Here is a 22,118-nt window from a genome sequence, read left to right as displayed (position 1 = left end):
GCTAACGGATGCTTGATGTGCGCTATTGCAGCAAGGAATTCTCCACATTCTCTTTGACAACAACGCTGACGAGAACCCACATGACGATAGCGGGTTCCCATATTGGAGAAAAATAATCGGTGCAGAGGGCTGCAGGGTGTCTGCAATATTTGGTACTAATCTCAAGCTTTGCACACAAAAAGGCTGACCACTACTCTTCGGCAATATGCATGTTTTCATTAGGCCTCTCATGAAGCAGGCAGAGTGGGCAGCTCTCCCCGCTGTCGTCTCCTTGCTTTCCTGCGCTAGTTTAATTGGTCCGCATTCACAGGGGTCGCAATTCTTGCGACCCCCGCGACCTCTGCATGTTCAACCCACGTTCGTCTGACACTCACCTCGCTTGTCCGAACAATGATGCGGTACAGGGTCTGTGGCGCTCCACCGGGCGACGGTCTCGTGGAGTTGGGCACGTCGAGGCGGTCCTTCCGCAGGCTAACCGCGACCGGTCCTAGCCGGTCGTCGATGCCAAACCAGTTTTGGTGACCTGCGCACAAAGCGGGGAGGGTGGGAAAGCATTAGGCGACGTAACATCCCGCCGCCATGAGAGAGGTAGTCACACGGGACAACCCTGTTCAATCTTTTTTTTTCCTTTCAGTCTGCAGTTTCAATTACAACTGACATAGATTTTAGCCCATGCCTATCTCTATTGCCCAAGTCAGAGTTAAAGATTGCTTCGACGAGAAAACAAACAAACAAACAAACAAACAAACAAAACGGGAGACAGGCTGCACTAAAAAGCGGTGCACAAACAGTAGGAAAACTTTGCAATAAATAATTGCATACTCAGGCTCAGTTCAGAAATGAAATATGTAATAACATTATTCACAGATGTTGAATATTTTCATATATATATACAGCATAATCTCAATAAACGAAAATCGCTTCAACAGAATTGCCGCTTAGACGGAACAGTAGCCTGTAAGTTGGTTGGTTTTGTATTCACATAACGTAAAAAAGACTCCCTGTAATCGGAACAAAAATTTCTGCGTCACCGTGTAAACGGAACCGGAATTGGAACTTCCTGTGATACCCATTGGCATGAGAATCAGCTTTTTACGGTTCTGGCTGTTTCGTTTTTGTTTTTCTCTTCCTCCACGCTTTTTTTTTAGCCTCGTTGGCCTCATAAGCCTCGTCTCGTAAGTGGTTAGCCGTGTTAGCGCAACAAATGCAACATTGCAGTTCTTGTTCCAGTCGTTCGGTCTCAATTCAAGACGGTGAGGTGAGGTTACAGGGCCCGGCACCTGCTGCCTCATTCGCGCCATCATGGTGCTATTCGTGCTTCATTACCGCATTGCCGTCTTCTAAATTCAGTGGCTCATAACCACTCGCGAAGTTGAGGCCTCTAGCATCCGTGAAGATGCAGTTGCAAGGACTCAAACAAAAATAATTGATGTATTTTGTAGAGCATAGTGACTCATTGTTGCTAATCAACTTTGTGAATGCTGTGCCTAAGCCTCTTGTATATAGTTTTCTTGCTTTCTGAAAAAATATCAGCTACATTCACCTTCTAGTGCTTAGAGTTCCATGAAATGCCATTAAAAGTGTGTACACACATCAATTTGCACCTTTGCGCATCTCTCTAAGTAAACGGAACTAATTTTTTCGGTCCCTTGAAGTTCCGTTTATCGAGTCTACTCTCTGTCTGTCTGTGTGTGTATGTGTGCGCGTGAATCCATGTGTGTGGGTGTGTGGGTGTGTGTCTATATATATATATATATATAGTTCCGAGAAAAGGTTCCTGGCTATAAGGTTAACACACGATTGTGTAGTCAGAGTGAAAAACATAACATTTATTCGAATGTTTCAACCGAAGACCGGTCTTTTTCAGATTTCAAAAAGACCGGTTCCCGGTCGAAACGTTGGAGTAAATATTGTTATGTTCGTTTTTCATTTCACTGACTTCTCAATTTTTTCTACACACACACACACACACACACACACACACACACACACACACACACACACACACACACACACACACACACACACACACACACACACACTGTGTTTTATTGGCATATTACTGCTGCATAAAAACATATGTACCATACATAGTGAGTGGTTTACTGAGCGCGCATGTGATCTTTCAGCCACTGCTCTTTCAATGTACTGTATTTTCTGGTGTATAAGTCGCGTTTTTTTTCCTGAAATTTTCCTTGGTGCATCTTTTCTACCGGTGCGACTTATGTATGGAATAAATCCGTTTCACGGCAGCCGCACGTAGCCAGTGCACATTAAGAGACACAGCTCTATGGTCTAAATGAATCCGAAGCCCACCGCTACAGCATTTCTCGAAGCCCATATGTCGCTGCGGGACGTTAAACCGAAGAATTTGCAGCTTTTTCTAGTCAAAAACAATGATAATGGCCTGCGACAACCGCACGCCGCTTTCTGCCATGCGCAGTAACTACAGTTCAGAATAAAGTCAAAGTAATATCAAAGTGGGTTGCAAAAACAAAATACAGCTTATAAATTATTACAGAGAGCTACTCAGAAGAAGGTAAACGTGCTGCTAATTTTTAAAATGACAAGTTGCGGATAAGTTTTGATTTTCGGGTTGCTTCCGGTCACGTCACTTACGTCCGCCATGACACCATTATTGCGCTGATTTACGACAGCACGCAAGAGATGCGTGCCGTTTGGAGAGATGGCCAAATGGGTCTCCGAATATTGGGACTCCAGTCCTACAACAACATTTGTAGCAAGGTTCATAAAGGCCGAAGTGATCCCGTCCGCGAGTGGTGACAATGTTGGCGAAGAAGACATCAGTGAGTCGGAGGACGACAGCGATGTGCTGGCGGAACTCCCACTTGAAGTTGCTGAATTGTTTGTTAGCGAGTCGGAGGAAGAAGACTTTGATGGTTTTGCCTAAATGCTGTCTGTAAGTACCGTATTTACTCGCATAATCCTCGCACTTTTTTTTTTTCGGAAAAGTCAATGCAAAGTTAGGGGTGCGAGAATTATGCGGGGAAAAAAAAATCCCGTGCACAGTGTTGCCAATTTGCCTTATGCCGATCCCGCTAAATGTAGCGGTCGTTTTTTGTATATGTAAGCTCAGTGTTGCCAACAGCAGCTATTTCTTTTTATTTTATTATTTACAATGTAAACAGTCTCCCGTCGATCAGCGATCATGAAATTGCCGCCTTTGCTTTCTGGCGCGTTTTATCTCGTCGTCGTATGTGCGTGCCCCACTCCAGTAACGCACGTTGAAGTCGGTGACGCCGAAGTGCCTGCCTGCGGCACGGTTGCCGTGTTCGATCGCGTACTCTTTCGCTTTAGCTGGCGTTCCTCCCCATGGCGAAGCGGCACCAAGCACAAAACAAAGAGATCAAAAAGTTCTCACAATGGCAGCGAGCGAGCGACTCACTGACTGCTGCCGCTCAACGACGGGACCACGACAGCGACACGACGACACGACAGCGGGCTGCGCGAACACCGTCTAGTTGCGCGCACGTGAAACATGCGCGAAACCGGCTCAAGGACAGTGTGAGTAGCGTGTTAGGGCGCCTGTTAGGGAGTAGCCATGCAGGTTGTTAGGGCGCCTGGATGGCCTTGGATACACAGCGCTCTCCGCCGAACGGAAAGGCGGCGGGGGAGGGCGCGTGTTGGAGAGCGCGTGCACCATGCGGGTTTCGCGAGCAGGCAACTTTCGCCGCTGCAGAGTTGGGGGTGCGAGGATTATGCGAGGAACCAAAAAATCCAAGTTTTGGTGGCTCACATTAGGGGTGCGAGTATTACGCGAGTGCGAGGATTACGCGAGTAAATACGGTACATGTCATCTGTGTGTATCAATAAAGCATTTTTGAGAAGTTAGTCCTGTCTAGACTTTGGACGGTATATGCACGTGTCCAGCACTGCTTACCGGGGGATGCATTCAGAGGTGGCGGCCGCCGCAACCCTGTATGTAAGGTCCACTTATGAGATTAGCAGCCGGGCGCCCGGGCTGCGCGTGAGAACCCGCCGCTCTGTCTAGCGACGTAGCACTGCCGACACTGCGCTGCAACCGCCGCTAATTCGTCACGGCGCGCACGGGAGACGGATCGTCTGGCCCACCGCATACCTCAAGGATAATCCCCCATTGAGAAAGCAAACGGCGCCGCCGGATTCCCGGAACGTCTGCTCGACTGGTGGGATTACCGGCGTCTCCATTGTTGTCGCGCCCTGGTCAGCATGACGCACTGTCGCCGTCTTTCGCTTTCACCCCGCGGGGTTGCCCGAACTTGCTCGTCTGCGAGCGTGCCGTTGACCCGAAGATAGCGGCGCCTCATTGAATATTCCGTGATGTGCTGAGTGACCGCTGTCTACGTGAATTCAGGCACTCCCATACGCGTGTAGGAACGCTACAGGGGCGTTCCCGAGAGAGGGTGATCTCGAGCGCGTCGGAGGTTTAGGGTGCAGCGCCGCACCGGGCAACTAGACGGATCTTGCGGCGAGACAGAGTCTCGGCCGTGGTTTCTCGAGCGGTTTGTGTACGCTCCGAGAATACGAGAGTTAGACGAAGTTGAGGAGATCGAGTGATTTGTGCGCACTCGGAGCTAGCGTCTAGCTGAAGTTTGCAGTTTTTCCTTTATAATTCATGTACCCAGTTTTCCCACTGTAAATAGCTGCATATAAACCCCTCGTTTCATTTAATCCACCCCAACGGCTTGAGTTCGTCAATTCGACCGCCGCCTCCAAGAACTTCAACACCATCGCCCAGCCAGCCTCCTGCCAAATCAACCGGAGCCCGGGCGATTGGGTTCCTGATCGACACTGGACTTCGGGGAAACCATCTTTACTAATGTACTTTCGCCGCACTTTCTAACGATCTGATTCACCACGAGTTTACCTACTTAACAAGTGCGTCTTGCACATCGGTGCGTATTATACACCGGTGCGACTTATATATATTTTTTTCGGAAAAACTCATCTTGAGGGGGGTGCGACTTATACAAAGGTGCGACTTATAGACCGGAAAATACGGTACTTTTTCTAACCTTGCGGGTCATTAAGACAGACAACCATTGTACCTTTTAATTACTCCAAAGTTTGGAGTACCCACCTCCGTTTTAGGTTGGAGCTAAACTCTCCAATAAATCCCCCTTTCTCCCTCTCTCTCTCTTTGAAGTTCACATATACAAATAGATACTAGATACGGCCGAGTTAAACCTTGGTGCAACAAACCAAGATACAGGAAATCAGTCCCCATATTAGAACACAAAATATTCAGTTTGCAACAGAAGGAAAGCAGGTTCTTTACAATGAAATTCACGTCAGTTACATCACAGCTTGGGCTCTTACGAGCACCGCCGACTGCCCTCAGTGGTGACAACAAGCTTCACCGCAATGCCCCTATGTTGACAGGGAAGGTAATCAGCAGCTTCAAAGGACCACACCTTTGGCGGGGCCCTATCTGCCCAAGACCTCCTCGTAATAATGACATTGTCACGGTGATGCTCGGGCAACTAAGGCGCAAAGTAGGGTTTATTCATTGGAGAGCATGGAACGCGAGCCTCTAGTCTGTCAAAAAATCTTTGTTCTCATCTTCATTGTCCGGGCTGCTGGCAGACGAGGTTTGCATATCAGTAGCTCACACCATCTACAGTGTAACAAGAATACTCAAACAGTCCTGTCGTGCAACCATATGTACCGTATTTTCCGGTCTATAAGTCGCACTTTTGTATAAGTCGCAACCCCTCAAAACAACAGTTTTTCTGGAAAAAAAAAAAAAAAAACGTATATAAGTCGCATCGGTGTATAAGACGCACTGGTGTACAAAACACACCTGTTAATCAGGCAACCTCATAGAGGATCAGTTCATTAGAAAGCGCGGCGAATGTACATGGTTGCGGCGGCCGCTGCCTCTGAACGCCTCCCCCGGTAAGCAGTGCTAGACATGCGCATCTACCGTCCAAAGTCTAGACAGAACTAACTCCTCAAAAATGGTTTATTGATGCACACAGATGGCATGTACTTACAGACGGCATTTAGGCAAAACCACCAAAGCCTTCTTCCTCCAACTCGCTAACAAACAATTCATTCATTTAGACCATAGAGCTGTGTCTCAATGTGCGCTGACATCACGCAGCACACAGGCACCTTTTCGAGCGCGGACCACGTGCGGCCACCACGTACCGGATTTATCCCATACATAAGTCGCACCTGTAGATAAGATGACGTACCATGGAAAATTTCAGAAAAAAACCGCGAATTATACACTGAAAAATACAGTACATAAAAAATGAATGGCAGTTAGCTTCTCGGAAGACTTATAGCTGATAACTCCCACTCCCTTTCCCACACCCCCAAGATGCATAAAAAAGCTGCAGTTTCTTTTTTTGCATCTGTTTTGCAGTGTTTTCTTCAATTCGCCACAGCCAGCCAGTCCACAATCATAACGTGCAAAAGAACCGCAATACAGTTGAAAAGGGGGGTGGGGGGTCTTTTGTGGGTGCGTACATCCACATGCCGGAGCCAGGTTTGCATCACGTTCAGTGATGAAGCAGACCCAAAAGTCCACTCTGAGGGGAACACCAGCACCACTTGGAATATCCCCCCTTTCTGAAGACTGGTAGGGACTGCAAGAGGAACAGAAAGGGGCGGAAAAGCGTCTCCTCACCTTTGCCGTGGAAGTGGGTGCGGTAGTACAGGGCCCCCCTGTCCACGCCATCGAGCAGGGTGGAGGGCCGCTGGTAGGGGCAGGCCCCGTCGTCCAGACCGTGCCTCTCCAGGACCGCCAGGCCGCTCAGGCATGACGGCCGGTGCCAGGGGCCACCATTGGCGCTGTTGCGTGCCCCGCTCCCACTGCGGCCAGACCGAAGAGCCCTGCAAGGGAGAGAGAGACATGCACGCACATTGGTGACATGACGCTACTTGCCTTGCGTGTAGAACCGTCACGATGGGCAGCAAAGGAACGTTCTACATTCACCTAAGGGGGGGACACTGGTCTTAAAACAACTTCTTTTAATTTTAAAGTAAGCACTGTGAAACTAGTCAGTGCTGCTGCTTTTTTTCCCACTGATTTCAAGTATGCATTTCTTTTTAAGTCAGTCAGTTAGTTTCCTAGATAATTAGAGATAATCAGCCATTTTTGGTGGAACAACAGACAAGACAGGGTTGGTCATAAAACTAATCTTTGTATTTCCCAATACTATAAACCCCGGTGCAGCAATAATCGAAGCAGTTTTTTTTGTGCATCGCTTAAAACTACTTTTACCGTTTATTAAACTTTGGTTGCCCCAGTGGCAAGGAACCATTTCGAACCCCCATTTCAAACACCAAAGTTTAATGAGCCATAAAATTAGTTCCAAGCGATGCAAAAAAAAAAAACCACTTTGATTATTGCATTCACCAGGGTTCAGAGTATTGGAAAATACAAAGATTACAGTTTTGTGCCCAACAGTGCTTTGTCTACTGTTCCACCAAAAATGGCTAATTAGAATCTCTAATTATCTTGGGAACTAATTGACCAGCTGAAAATATAATAGCATATTTTAAAACCAGTGGGGAAAAAGCAGCAAGACTGAGAAGTTTCATGGAATTTACTTGAAAATTAAAAGAAATTGTTTTAAGACCAGTGTCCCCCTTAAAAGGCTCCCAACACAGCGAGAATGGGAAAGCTACCCAGCTTTCTCCGAAAACTGTGCAGTCGAAGGAAAAAATTGACCATACCATCCTAAAGAAAGTTGAGAGAAGCTCAAAAGCTTCCTCACATCTAGTCAAAAGTACGTCACAACCTTTACTAAAAGTGTGTACCACCTTCGCTGATTTATCGCGCACTAAGTAAAAGCACCTACCAACAATCTAGGTAAATGTGTACCATTAGACGGTGTATGACATGAAGGTATACTGTTGTACCCCTCCTTCATGATTGATGCATGTGTTGTCTTATCTTGTACTGTTCCTTCTGCGCGATTTTCAAGTAACCTTTTGGACACAATGGAAGCTAAGTTTCATGCAGATGCCGTGTGTGCAGAGATTTTATAGAGATTTCGGTCGGCCACCTGGTCTATGGGGAAATGCACTAGTTTTTGGACAAGACGTCACCGGTCCCACTAAGAGAGCTTTCGCTTTAAAAATGATCCTGATCTGAGATTCAAAGTTGCACCACCATCATTTAGTCCTGTCACTTGACCAACGAAGCTAAACAGGAGGGGGTAACTGTCAGTAGTTTGCATAAGTGAATTTGGAATGGTTCTTCATCTCAACTATAGTCGGTTGGTTACAAGTTAGCGGCAACGGAAGCTGCTTTTCAATCATATTACCACCCCCGCACGTTTCTTCATAACACTGAAAACCACTCAATCTAAGTTTTCTTAACTATTCAAACAAACAGCTCGGAAATAAAATGTGAATTTACATACTGTTCTTCCACGGACTACAGCCACATCAATTACTTCGATACGTATTTTTTTAATAATATTTGTGGAGGAGGTTAAATTGTCGAAATCCCTGTACAAATCAAACAGGGGTGGCTTCTACCCACTCTCCTTGTTTCTTGCAGACCTCACTTTGTCACTGCTTCAAGGGATGAAAGTATTATGGACTACAAGTTGTTATCTTCGTTCTACACCACGGTTGGCTGCTTCAACAGCGCCATTTCCCACCGCTACCACTGCTGTACTTTAATTGATTGACTGTAGGGTGTAACGCGCCGACGCAACGCAGGCGATGAGACGCGCCTTAGTGGAGGGCTCCAAATCAATTTTGACCACCTGGGAACCTTTAATGTGCGCACTCACCTTTAATCTCAAACACACGGGAGTTTTTGCTTTTCCCTTCCATCGGAAAAGAGGCCGCCACGGCTGGGGTTCAAACTCACGCCCTCGTGCTCGGCAGCAGCACAACGCATCACTACTGTACTGCATCACAATTCCCATTCAGTTTACAATGACAACACTATGCTAACAGCATTACTACACAATGAGTAGTAGCAGAACTGGCCTTATCAATGAGTTATTCAAGTTATTGATCACGATCAAGAATGAGTGGCAAATGCTACTTCTGTCCTCATTCGCACATTTATTTGTTAACTTGTTTATTTATTTATTTAGGTACATAAATTAATAAGGGAATAAATAGGTCTGCCTTAAAGGAGCCCTGAAGAGAAAATACAAGTTTGTTTTATTCGAAAGATTTCGTGTTTTATAGTGCCCCCAGCGCTTGTCCGGATACAAACGATGCTTTATTCACTGAGAAATTTCTCAGTTTAAGTTAAAATTTTGATTTTCCCGCTGAATCGTTTGTTTTCGTGGTCTGAAATGACATCACAGGAATCGACCACTCTGCAACCTAGAGGATAGTATAGGGTAGAGACGTATACGCTGGCGCCGCCATTTTGGGTCGCTCGCTCGCCGCCAAAGCAACTCATTGTGTCAAAACCACGCTAAAATTATCGCCGCAACGCGGTTTACTGGCGAAGTTTGAATCATCTTATCTGTTTCGCATTACTAGGTCTCGTGGAAAACGAAAAGAACAACGTGTTGAGCACGTTGACCCAATTACGGTGGCACGGGACCGTTCAAAGGGTGCCTCCACCCTGTACGGCGGTGCTGGTATCGAGGTACCCTACGGTGGCGTTCCCGCGTTTCTTTACGTTACTGAACCTAGATGGCGCCACCATACTGTGGCAAGTCGTTTTATGCTTTTGGTTTGTTTTTGACCGTATTTGTTTTGGGAGAAAATAATCGTTTCCTGAAACAGTGCTCGCTCGACAAATATGGTCACGTAAGACACCATTGCTTGCGTCAATCGGCCAGTGTTGTCTGAGACTACCCTGAAGCCCTGCAGTGCTGTGCAGCTAAACTAAGCAGTGTGCGCGCAGTACCAACAGCAGTACGCAACAGTACTTCTATGTTTACATGTGGTTTCGTAACTTCCACTGTTTGTCCCACCATTCTTATTGCTTTATAAAGAATGTGCCCTAAATTTAAGAGCAAATCGCTCGTTTGGGTAGCTTATAAGCTCTACCTAATTTGCATCTGCATTTGCCAGCCTCCGCCAATCGCACAGCTGGCTTGTATGACATCATAGGTTCTGTTGCGGGAAATGAGCTGGTGGGTCGCACGGCCATTCCCTTTTTTCCTGATTATGTAGCTTATTTGAGCGAAGTTTACGTTAAACGTGGTGTCAGTATGATTCTAACGAGGCAATCTTTTGAATGAACCAAACTTGTGTTTTCTCTTCATGGCTCGTTTAAGTTTAATATTTGTGGCAACATCTCTTAATTTAAACAATTACAAGCTAAGCTTGAGCTAGAAGTATGTTTTGTGTTCATTCTAGTTAGGGTTACAAGCAATTGTGACATCGAGGTATTTCAGCTTTGTAGAAAGCTTAATTACACTGTTGTTTACAGGAAACAGGAAATAAATAAGGCTTTTTTTATTTGTGACAGTCATGCAAACACACATATCTAAATAGATCTGCATATGCCACTTTTTTCACCAGTAATAAATTTGACATTTGACATAAAGAATCATTTAGGACAGATGATACGAACCATGGGATGGGATGAAACGATTAATTCACAAGATGTCAGCCATCACAGCACTGAGGTAAGCCACACACCACCCCACAGCGTCGACCGCTTCGTCTCGTCCTTATGACAATACAGTCTACGCTCGTTACAGCGGATCCAGCAACAACGGACTTTCGGTTACAACAGACCATTTCTGTTGGTTTGTCTGGTCCCCATGCATTTTAAATGGAGTCCACTCCGCTCACAACGGACCCGGCTAGAGCAGACTATCGGCTACAACAGACTAAATTTTTCGCAAAAATTGTTTCGACTGAACGTTTATAGCGGACTTCCGCAGGGCCAGCCCCGATGTGCTTGTTCTTTGTTTATTTTGGCAAGAAAACTATTATGTCTGGCAACATTGCTGGCAGCCGGGTTGTTGGCGCAGCCAAGCCAAGCCAGTGCCAGTGGCTTTTTTTTTTTGTGCGACCAGCGGCATGATTGGTAGGGTAGCTGATTTCACTGTCGGATAAATTAAGCGTAATTAACGCTGTTGAACATGGGGAAAACAGGCTGACATCGCCAGAAGTACAGGCCTGTCTAAGCAGAGTGTCTGCTCTACCGTCACGAACAAGGCCGCTGAAGATAAACGAGACTCCGGTGAGATTGAAAACGGCTATCGAATACTCGAAGTGGTGCACTTGGAGGCGAGTCTGCCCTCGTCAGTTTTTTTTATGTAATAAAAAACTCGGGTTCAGTGAAGTTCGGCTTTTATCATTCCCACGCATGCATCGTTCCGCTCCGTTCGGTGAAAAGGGTAAGAAATGCCTCAAGTAGGGGTTGTTCCCCATCCATTGTGTGCAATCTGCCGGTAACCGTGCGCAGTCCAACTGGTCTAACTTTCGATTTTACAGCTGTCCGTCATCAGATTATTTCATTACAGCTGTCTCAATGACCAGAATAAAATCGCTAAAAATGTGGAAGCTGCCTTGAGAGAACGTCAGGCAGCGATCCGATTTGTTTGACGAATGGTTTCGGGAAAACCTGCCTTGTCGTGAGGGGATTTAAAAGAGCCTAGCTAATGCTGATGGGCACGACTGATGTTTTATAGCTGGTTTATAATTGCGCCTAGTTATATTCTTGCTTTATTTGCTCAGCTTATCTTGCGTCTTTACACGCTTGACCGCATGCGCTAGGCCTTTTCGAAGTGCCGGTGCTAAGTTTTGAAAACGGTGTTTACGCGATTCTTTGCACTCGTGCGAACACTGTGCAGAGGTGCTGCAGGCGTGTAGAAAGAACAAAGTGTATGTACTATGCATGCAATATCGGTCAAAGTACCCACTGTACCCCCCCCTGTCGGATACTGCATACTTCGGCTACAGCGGACGTTTTTTTCCGGATTCAGAGGGTCTGTTGTAACAAGCGTAGACTGTATACACTATGAACAAGATTGGAACCAAGACCAGCCCCTGGGGTACTCCTGATGATACAAGAAGCAAGATAGAGTATTCGCTATCAATTTAATTGAACTGTTATCTATTGTGTAAGGAAGCCTGAATCCGTTTATTAAAGGGACACTGAAGTGAATTTGTCAAGCTCCCGTTTTTGCTCGCACTGTGTAGACTGGCTCAAATTAGCACACTTTTCATCGTTTTTACGATTGACAGATCGGTAATTATTTTACAAAGCGCGAAAGAAGAAAAACTACCATGCGCGGTTTGCGGCGGCCGCACCAACTAAAGCTGTGACGTTAGGAGGAGCGGGCACCGTGATTGGACGATGCCCAAGGTGAGCAACCAAACAAGTTTCGGTTTCGGTTCTGTAAAACACAACCGTTGGCGTTGTTGGATGGGCATTCTCAATAACTCAGTAATCATCGTACCGCGCTTCTGCCATGTTGTCAGCTGTAAAAATGCATAAAGATAAGCCTCCTAGGACGGCTTGGAATCATAGCATTAACTAGCCGAAACCTACGCAGTGCATGAACGCCCTCCGTGTACCCGCAGACGCCCAAATGTCATGCGCTTTTCCCCCATATTTGGAGCTTGCCTCCCTCATGCCTGCATCGTAAAAAGCGTGTTCGCACCAGGCCAAGGGTCTGTTCATTCTGGCCTGTGCCCACTGCCTGCAAGCAGTAGGTGCTTGCAACAGCACGCCAACGAGAACTCGCTAGCGCGCCAGTACCAGCCTGCGCGCGTTTTGTGAACTAGTTCGTGGAGCCATGAACGTTGCGGCCCAAAAAAAGGTGAACTCAATATAGAAAACATCGGCGGAAAACGAAAAAGTTAACTTACAGAAAAAAAAAGCACGTACCCGCGGGGATTCGAACTCGTGACTTGCAAAATACTTGCGGTGGCATATCTAGCGCCCCAAACAACTCGGCCACAGAACGGGCTCCGCTGGCCTTGGTAATATAGGATATATATTGTACAACCAGTTTACACTTTTATTTAGTTTTGGCATTTCAAGCAGCTTAGGTGACTATTTGTTGTATTGCGCTCGTGCAGTAAGCGTCGCCCGAGTTTCCACAATAGCTCACGTCTAGCAATTGCATTTCGTAGACGGAAAAGCGTTCGCAGATGCGTAGTCGTGCTGCTGACCGCTGTGCTTGTTCGCCCAGCGCAAAAAAGTGCTTCCTGCACCCTAGTTTTACGCTGTACGGTAAAAATATCAGTTGATTTTATTTCCTTAGTACCTATATTCACTTCGCTGACTCTTCTCCCGCCTTCAAGAGGCCTTATATTTTCCTACTGGCGTACCAGTCAGCGAAGCGTCGCATGTGCGCTTGTGCAGCGCTTGTGTGAAGCGACCTTGACTTGGAGTTAGATACAGTGTACAAACTAACCAAGTAAAGAAAGGCAGATTCTACCATTCACAAACGTGTCCTGGCTTCGTTTCAACTGAGCGAACGAATTGCGACGACCGGTCGGCGGCCGGCGGACGAAACGCTGGGCCGACTGACTGTCTGAAGGCAGGGGAGCCGTGCAGTAGCGCAGCCAATTGCGAGCTCGGCTCCTCTCGACGTCACACGAAAACGCCGCAGAAAATGGGCGAGCGTAAAGAGAGGAGGACAGCATTTTCGAATTAATTTTTCTACTAAATAAAATCGCGTAAACGCGCCCAGGGTGGTCGAAACATGGTCTGGGGACTCCGGACTACAATTTGCGCAAGTAATCCCGCAATGTTTACATATCACTTCAGTGTCCCTTTAATTTGTAAATTGATATTATCCCTATGCAGCTTTTGAATGAGCTTTGTATGGCTGACTGTGTCAAATACCTTTGATAAATGAAGAGCAAATTGTTCTTGACAATTAAGGGCTTCTTCGAAGGTATGTATTGTTTGAAATAAGTTATGCGTTAATTACACAGTCACTGACAAACATTTCGTATTCAGGCAAACAATAAATAAACTATTTTGGAACAAAGCTTCCCATTTAACGGGGTCCACTTCGCCTATCAATGAGTGCGATGACAAAAACTAGGCTCAGCAACAAACAAGAAGGTCTCACGACTCAAGCTCGCAAGATTGTTTGAAAAGCTGCTTTCTGTGATTGGTCTGCACAGTGATAGAAACAAACCTACAGCTTACAAGGCTGCTGTTCTCAACTTCTCACCCCAAGTATAGATGACTGAGTTGTTGGTACCCTTACTAGGTAGAATACATAGTACACCCATCAGTAAGGTCAACAAAAGACACCTCCGCCTACTGCTTGTCTAGCACCCCCCCCCACTCACCTCGACGTGGCCCTGGTGAGCCCAAGCGCCCTCTGGGGCTCCCCGCCGACCTCGTTGCGGAAGAAGGGGCAGCTCAGCAGAAGTGCACTCTGCCGGCCGTCCCCGGAGTCTGGCACCCCCTCTGCCCCGTCCTCTCCGCCGACCCCCGCAGCCACGGCCCCCCGCTGAAGCATGGAGGCCGCCGAGGCGCCCGTTGTCGTGTTCCGGCGCCGGCCCAGGATCGATGCCAGCCGCCCCGACGCCCGGCTCAGGTTGGCCCCGAGGCTCTGGCAGTCGTAGTGGGCCAGGGCCCGCCTCCGCAGCCGGTCCTCAGCCGGATCCGCCAGGGAGGCCGGCTCGAGGCTCCGCGCGTCGGCCGACTCGCTCCGGCCGCCCGGCTTCCACTTGCGGAACAGCGAGCTCTCCTGGCTGCTGGCACTGCCGCCCGCACTGCTGCTGTTGTTGCTTCCAGCTGAAGTGGCACTCCCGCCACTTCCACCGGGAAGCCGGCTCCAGCCCTTGCCGCGGTCCCGGAGTTCCAGGAGGCGCTGGAACTTGGTCTTGAGCCTCGGGCTCGAGCCTTCCTCGAGAGCGCCGTGGGCGAGGGCGTTGGAGGCGTTCTGGAGTGCCGGAGCGGGGTCAAGGCGGCCGCGGAGAAACTCCTGGATGTTGGCCGGTCCAGGACTGCGCGAGCGAGAGGGAAACGGAGATCAACTGATCGGTCGGAGCAAGACAAGCACGAAAAGTATAGCAATTCAGAACAAGAATGTGGTGTTCATTTTGGTATGGAATAGCACAGAATGACAATGGACAGGGAAAAAGTGCACAGAACAGCGCATGTCCTGTGTGCTTCGTCTCTGTCTGCCGCCGTTCTCCACTGTTCTACCCCACGATGAGCCTTATGTAACTCACTCAGCTTCTTACTTCGACAGAATTTACTCAGTCACCGGCTTTAGCAACACCTGCCACAGAACCCTCATTAGGCCTAGATCCACTTCTAGACAGAGAAGGGATTGCGTTCAGCTCTCGATAGTAGTGACGACTTTAACTGGGTTCACCTCAATGTTGAAGCCAAATAATTGTAAGAGATTGACATACAACGGCAATCAACGTAGCAGCTGCATGGTGCAGCAGGTCCTGTCACATTCCCATCATTTATTTATGTTATATAGAAAATGCACGCACCACCAGTTTGCCTTTGCGGTTCCCAACCATAGGTACGAGGTGGATGTCTAGTGTCCTGGCGAAAATGTGAGACTTTATGAAACCGGGGGAATGATGGTGACACGCTTCCTATTGCCAGTTAAACCTATTTGCTCTAGCATCCTCACGTCGTTTCGCTTTACCGTTACAGGAAACCCTAGCGCAATTAAGTGACACCTGTTTTTTTCTTTTTTTTTTCACAAGCGAATCTTCCCTTCACTCAACCTCCCTAAAGCGGGATTCACACGACGGAGGAACCCTCTCACGGAGGCGGACGGATATGTGACGTCAACAGCACGAGACCGGATTATCCGGCCTGGCGGCGCATCCACACGTGCGGAGCTACGCGGAGTGAGTAGCAGACGACAGCGCCGAGGAACAGGTTTTATTCCCCGCCGAGGGCCACCGCCGTCGAGCGAAAACACGCGGAGGCATTTTCTTTCGCGGAGCCACCGCGTGCTATCCCCACCGAGGGGCGGAGCCTAAAACCGGTCACGTGAGCGGGTCCCGCGGGCCAAAAAGAGAGGGTTTCTCCGTCGTGTGAATCCCGCTTTACCACCAACCCCAGGAGAAAAAAAAAAAAAACACCGTAAAAAGTGGCGGCCTCACGGTCCGCTCACCTGCGCTGGTCCTCCCTCCTCCCGGCCCGGTACTCGCGCAGCATGGCGAAGAAGCTGCCGTCGGCCGCCGAGGCCGCCAGCAGGTCCAGGGACGAGGCCGACCCGTAGTCCCTGCGCGTGGGGCCGCCGCGGAGCGCGCCGGGCTCCCCGGCCGCTCCCCCGCCGCCGTGGTGGCCGCCATTGTTGTGGTCCAGGTCCAGGCTGCTGTTGCTCCGGTAGAGACTCATGCGGGACGTGCGCTGGGAACGCTCGCTGTGCGTTCGCTGGGGCCGGGCGGGGGATGCCGCGGACGACGCGGTGGCGTTCATGGCCGTCGGCTGCGGCGACGTCTGCGCGGAGGAGGCCGGCTGGCGGGGCTGCGAAGAAGGGGACGAAGAGGCGTGCAGGAGGTGCCCTGCGGCATGGCCATTGAGCTGGTTGGCGCTGCCGCTCCGGTGGAGGTCGCCGGAGGCGGGCGGCAGGCAGGCCGTGTAGTACTGGGCCGAGCAGGCCCGCAGCACGCTAGAGCTCATGGGGTCGTCGGGGGTGGTGCTGTCCCGCCGGTCGACTCCGTTCCCGACGGGGCGTGCGGCGGGGCCCGCGCTCCGGGCGACTTGAGCCGCGGACCGGCCTCCGTGGCCCGGCCATGCCCAGGGGTCCACCTGCGCGGACAGGATCAGGAAAAACTTTACCACCATTTCCCAGAGAAAGTTGAGAGAAGTGCAAAAGCTTTCTCACATCAAAACTGCGCCAAAAGTGCGTCCTACCAATCATCAGACATTCAAGGGCAAAATCACAAGTGAAGAACAAGCCCATGCGACGATTTACCACGCACTAAGTAAACGCATCTACAAAAGATCCAAATGTATAACCGACCCATGGTTTATGAGATAAAGGTACACTATTGTACCCCTTCTTCATGGTCAATGCCTGTATTGTCTTATGTAGATCTGCTCCTTTTTCGCACTTTTCAAGTAACCGTTTTGACTCAATGGACGCCCGATTTCACGCACGTGCCATGTGTCCAGAGATCTTATCAGAGCTTTTCGGTTGACCAACCCGTCTATGGGGAAATGCATTAGCTTTCTGACAGGACACGAAAGCTTTCACTTCAAAACAAAATTTCAGCTACTCAGATATCAGTCAGCCCATTCCATGGTCTCTGAACCAACTTAGTCCACTTGGGGATTTTGAAGGCTTTACATAACACTATGCACACTTGAGGTATGTTACTTGAATGCGCAACACTGTATATAACACAGTTCCCGCGTTTTGGTCGCATCAGGAAAAAAAGCAAAATACACATCAAGCGCTTCAGTGGCAATATACAAACAGGAAGACACTTGAATTTGAGCACATGTTTTCGCCAATCAGCACATAAAAAACAGACGTGAAAGGACAGTTCACAATAAAGCAAAATAACTGCAAAACAAAAAGATGCATGCACAATGCTTCGTTACCAGTCCCTGCCTCTAACAAAAATCGCACTTCTGAACATCGTTCAATGCTCACAGTAAAGAACGACGATTAAGAAAGAAGAAAGTCTCCAGCACGACTAGCAGTATCATCATACTCACTAATATTGGTAAATACACAACTTAAATAGACCAAAGGAACCCCAACTCAAATGAATATCCTGTACAGATGACGTGCCAGCTATGGCACATCTATCTATCAGCTGGATTTGAAAATGTTCAACTGAACCTAGCTCAAATATGGCAATTTTAACGCAAAATACACGTAAGTAAGCAGGATTATAATGAAGGCAAAAGTAAAAATGGTGACACCAGCCCCGCGCTCTCTCAAAATTTCTAGTGGTCATAGCCTACACAATCCACCGATATGTTAGCACAGGAAAAGCAATCAACAAAAAATGACAATTTGAACTGCGGCACACAAAAGTGGATGCTTGCAGCTCAGATCAACTTAAAGGAGTCATGAAGAGAAAACACAAAATTGGTTCATTAAAAAGATTGCCTCGTTAGAATCATACTGACACGTCTTTTGACAAACTTCGCTCAAACAAGCTACATAATTAGGAAAAAAGAGAATCGCCGTGGGACCCGCTAGCTCATTTCCCGCACCAGAACCTATGACGTTACTATGGGCATCTGTGCAATTGGCTGAGGCCGTCAAAAGCAAATGCAAGTTAGGCAGGGCTTACAAGGTCGCAGAACTAGCTATTTGCACTTAAATTTAACGCATATTTTTTTTATAGCAGCAAGAATGGTGCGGTGAACAATGGAACTTACGAATGCACACATAAACATAGAAACACCAGTGCATACTGCGGGCACTATGCCGGTTACAGTTGCACAGCCGTCTGGCACGCTGAGCTTACACTGGCCAACCGGCATAAGAGACTTTGCGTTCTGTCACTCTGTTTGTCGAGCATACCCAATATTTCATGATATGGTTACTATCAACCATAACAGAAATAAGCCAGGTACAAATTTGGTTAAAAACAAAGCAAGTGTGGACAGCGCCCCTGAGCAGTATTGTGGTGCCATCTGGGAGGGTGAACAGTAAACGAGGGAACAAGAGACGTTTGGCTGCTCGCTGTAATGGCGCAGCCCTAGTCACCGTACTAACCATAATTTCAAGACCCGCCCTGGATACATCATCGCTGCCGTCACGAAACACGATTTAGCGAGAGAATCAAAATTTTGCCTTAAATTGTTCATTTTCTCAGTGAACAAAGCAGCGTTTGCTGCCGGACAAGTGCAGGGGGCAGTATAAAACGCCAACTCTTTCGAATAAAACAAACTTGTATTTTGTCTTCATGGCACCTTTAAAGCTGCCACCTTACCAAAATCCACCGAGCTTCTGCGACTATTTGCAACGTGATGAGTCTCAAGATTTCAAAAGGTTCAGCTGTGGCAAGGCTGACTTTATACAGTTTGGCCCAGTTATTAGCCTTACGACTAAATGCAGCGCAGGACAGTCTCACGCGTAACGTTTGTTGCATTGAGTACAACAAATTATTTAGATGAACAAGAGAATGGGTCACAGGGTTTGCCCACAATGGCCACCAAAACAAAAGCTAAGAATTGCCATGCTCTACATATGACGCATCTTCATGGCATTATAGGTCAGTTCATTTTAAAGTACACTTAACCATCCATTTCTTGTGGCACTGGGCTCATTTTTTCAAAGAAAAAGCCACTGTGTGCAAATACTGCTTCATATCTAAATAATTGGCGCAGCTTGGTAAGACACCAAAAAAACAAAATGCAGTGATCTTCCCGTCCCACCACACGTGCGGCATAGTAGAGTAAAGATACAAAATGAGCCTTTACAGGCATTCAAAATGCAAATGGGAATTTATTAATAATTCATTCTTACTTGCACGCAGAGGCACAAGTGTGAGATGCAGTGAAGTGGAAAACAAAAAAATGAGCACTGGCTTAGCTCGGCCATGCCAGGATACATGTAGCGTGAGCAAAGGTTCAGCTGGTTATTCTTAGCTTTCCCGGTTGTCTAGGATTAGCTTGATCGTCATGCTTACTGCTGCTTCCGTGACACACACGGTATACGCACTATGTGACACGTATATTCACCAAGCGGCTCCAGCGCAGCATCACCAATCGCCCCAGAGCTAAGCTGGTTCCACAGGCGCACGCCGGTGTTGCCGCCACGCACGAGCCATCGGTTCCACACCCGGGCACCCCTCGCATGATCATCAAGTGGACCGGCCCGCCACGTGCGGAACGGAGGTCGGCGGAGACGCTGGGCGCGTGGGGTGTGCGAGAGACGTCGGACAGCGATCGACATTCCATGCGCCATGTGAACTCACTGCTCCTCGCGCATGCGCAGTACGGCTCCCCAGGAGCCACGCGAAACTGCTCAACCTCGGCCAGTGTAGCTCACGCTACAAAATCCCGAACCATCTCCACTAATGTGAAACCCGTGGAGGGGTGAAGCATGCAGTGTATAAGTGTATTCTTGGGGACTTGGCATTTTTTACAACGGAGATGAAACCGTTTGGTGTAGAGGTATACAGCTTTGCTGTAAAAGTCTCGTGTCTTTGAAGCACGAAGAGTTCTGGCGCGAGGCATAAACGAGTGTCCCAGTGTTTTTTTAGTATGCACTACGAAGCACTCCAGAGCGAGGCATAAGCAAGCGTCCCGGCGTGCTCCTTTAGTACCCGCCGAGTTTTAGCGTGAGGCGTAAGCGAGTGTCCCAGTACTTTAGTACCAAGACTGCATGAGACGACGGTTACGACAACGGCACGAGACGCTGAAAGCCCGAGCCTCTAAGGGGCTTAACCGCTAAAACAACTGTTCAAAGCATTTGCTAAGTGCACTGCAGTGTTTTTACCTTTCCCCACCGTAAGCAAAGTGACTAAGATCGCTGGAAATACTGAAAATAGCTCGAATACGGGACGGCGGAAAGACAAACACGAGCACTCTTCACGGCTGGAACAGGGTGCATGGGTTTGGGAGCAGCGCTGGGAGCAGGCGAAATTGCCTTTTGTACCGGGCTTGGAGAAGCCAAAACGGCATTTTGGAGCAAGTTTGAAGCCGCCAGAAAGGCCGTTTGGCAGGGGCCTGGTACGGACTGCTGCGCCACCCCCTGCCAATTAAGTTTAATCTATTTATCTACTATATTAGGCATTCTACCGTGCACTAGGACCTACTCCGAGCCAGGAATACAGTTCTTGTAGTATATCTAAAAATTTGCAAAAGGGGGGTTATCTACCTTCAGCCAGAGCCAGTGCGCCGCGTTATTACCGTTCAAGCTTTAGAGGTAAGCCTCACGTGCAAACCCAAAGGGAATCAGATAACAGGCTTAGCTTACTGGCCGGCCGACAGCACTGCAGTGTTAAGCAAGCTCACAGCGGCATTCCGTAAAAACAAGGCTTTTGCTTGCATTTTTTGTATTGAACAGCAGTTTCAGTGCGTGCGAAGCAGAACGTAGCTTTGTGTTTGCTCGTCACAGGGTTGCAAGAGTCGATGAACGTACGCCACAGACTACGTAACAAGAGCAAGGTAGAAGGCATAATTAATGCTGGACCATCATCCACATAAGCAAATCTAACCCCGAAGTTGACAGGCGAAAATGAGTAATTACCTCACAACAAAGGCGAACCAAATTAACAAGCAAAGGAAAAACGCCCAAGACACTGTTTGTTCAATGCACGCAGCTACGCTCGTCAAAAATTGTCGATTAAATTAAAGTTCACCTCCAATGAAATACAACCTTTCATGCGAATATAATTGTTTCCCTTCCGTTTGTGATATGACACAAAAACATTTCACTTTTGGTCATTTTTCATCTATTGTGGCACAGCGGCCGGCATCGGCAAAGAAAACCGTGCAAATGTGACACAAATAAATCCAAAGTGCAGGCGGAGAAGGCGCGTAGTGCCTGCGGCCTTACAGCTAAGCAAAAGCCAACTTCCATAGCCACTCATAGCCTTTGTGAAACCGAAACCATAACCGCAATGTTACCAAAAAACACAACATTTCAGTGAAGTTTTCGGGCACGTGGTGTCATGGCGGTCGTATCTCGCGCTCAATGGGGCAAATGGCACAGCTGTTCCACCCCTGACTATCTGTCTTGTGTTTGTCACAGCTCGTGTTTATCTTTTTACTTACTGAACGTACTGAAAACAGCGCCTTTGCTCTGTCTTCAGCGCGTTCAGCTCCTACCAACTAACCCAACATTGTACTTTAGTATGTCTGCTATGCTAAGCAAGATTGCCAAGGGCACCGAAACCACGCTATCTCAACTCGCAAGCACTTTCACTAAAATTAAGACTTTCTACGCACCCATTTTTCTGCACGCACGTAGTTTGTCATACTACAGCATCTTTCACAAATACACGTAGAGCCATGGCCACCCGATGCTTCATCAAGTGGTCATGGTAGAACGCTTCAACATCTGGCCAAAGCCAGACAGTCAAATCAAACTCTACGACAATATCAAATTTTGAAATCAAACACGAATCGAACACAAAAATAGCATTGATACAGTATTTGACACCTGGAATATCCCCGCAATATTACTTTCTTTACATGGTACTGCTTTACTGCGAGACCTTCTACACAGTCAAAATAGTCACAAGTGCTTGCACCGATTTTTCTGTCACAAAGAAAGTGAACGCATACGTCCAAAGGTTCT

The 22,118-nt window shown here is 48.0% G+C and overlaps 1 protein-coding gene across 2 annotated transcripts in view; it reads right to left on the bottom strand.

The window, feature by feature from the left end:
- The window catches only part of LOC144149424 (signal-induced proliferation-associated 1-like protein 2), a 137,895-nt gene that overhangs the window by 80,439 nt on the left and 35,338 nt on the right, over positions 1–22,118 (bottom strand). For both annotated transcript variants that reach the window (XM_077680987.1, XM_077680986.1), the window contains exons 2-5: positions 16,014–16,654; positions 14,212–14,874; positions 6,638–6,843; positions 375–523 (exon numbers count right to left, since the gene is read on the bottom strand). In XM_077680987.1, the coding sequence (XP_077537113.1) occupies positions 375–523; positions 6,638–6,843; positions 14,212–14,874; positions 16,014–16,525 (1,530 nt within the window). In that variant the 5' untranslated portion in view covers positions 16,526–16,654. The remainder of the gene's footprint in view (positions 1–374; positions 524–6,637; positions 6,844–14,211; positions 14,875–16,013; positions 16,655–22,118) is intronic.

This window comes from Haemaphysalis longicornis, unplaced genomic scaffold (genome assembly GCF_048455015.1).
Source record: "Haemaphysalis longicornis isolate Haplotype H1 unplaced genomic scaffold, Haemaphysalis longicornis Haplotype H1 scaffold_8, whole genome shotgun sequence".
NCBI lineage: Eukaryota > Metazoa > Arthropoda > Arachnida > Ixodida > Ixodidae > Haemaphysalis > Haemaphysalis longicornis.
This window is presented reverse-complemented; position numbering and strand designations above follow the sequence as displayed.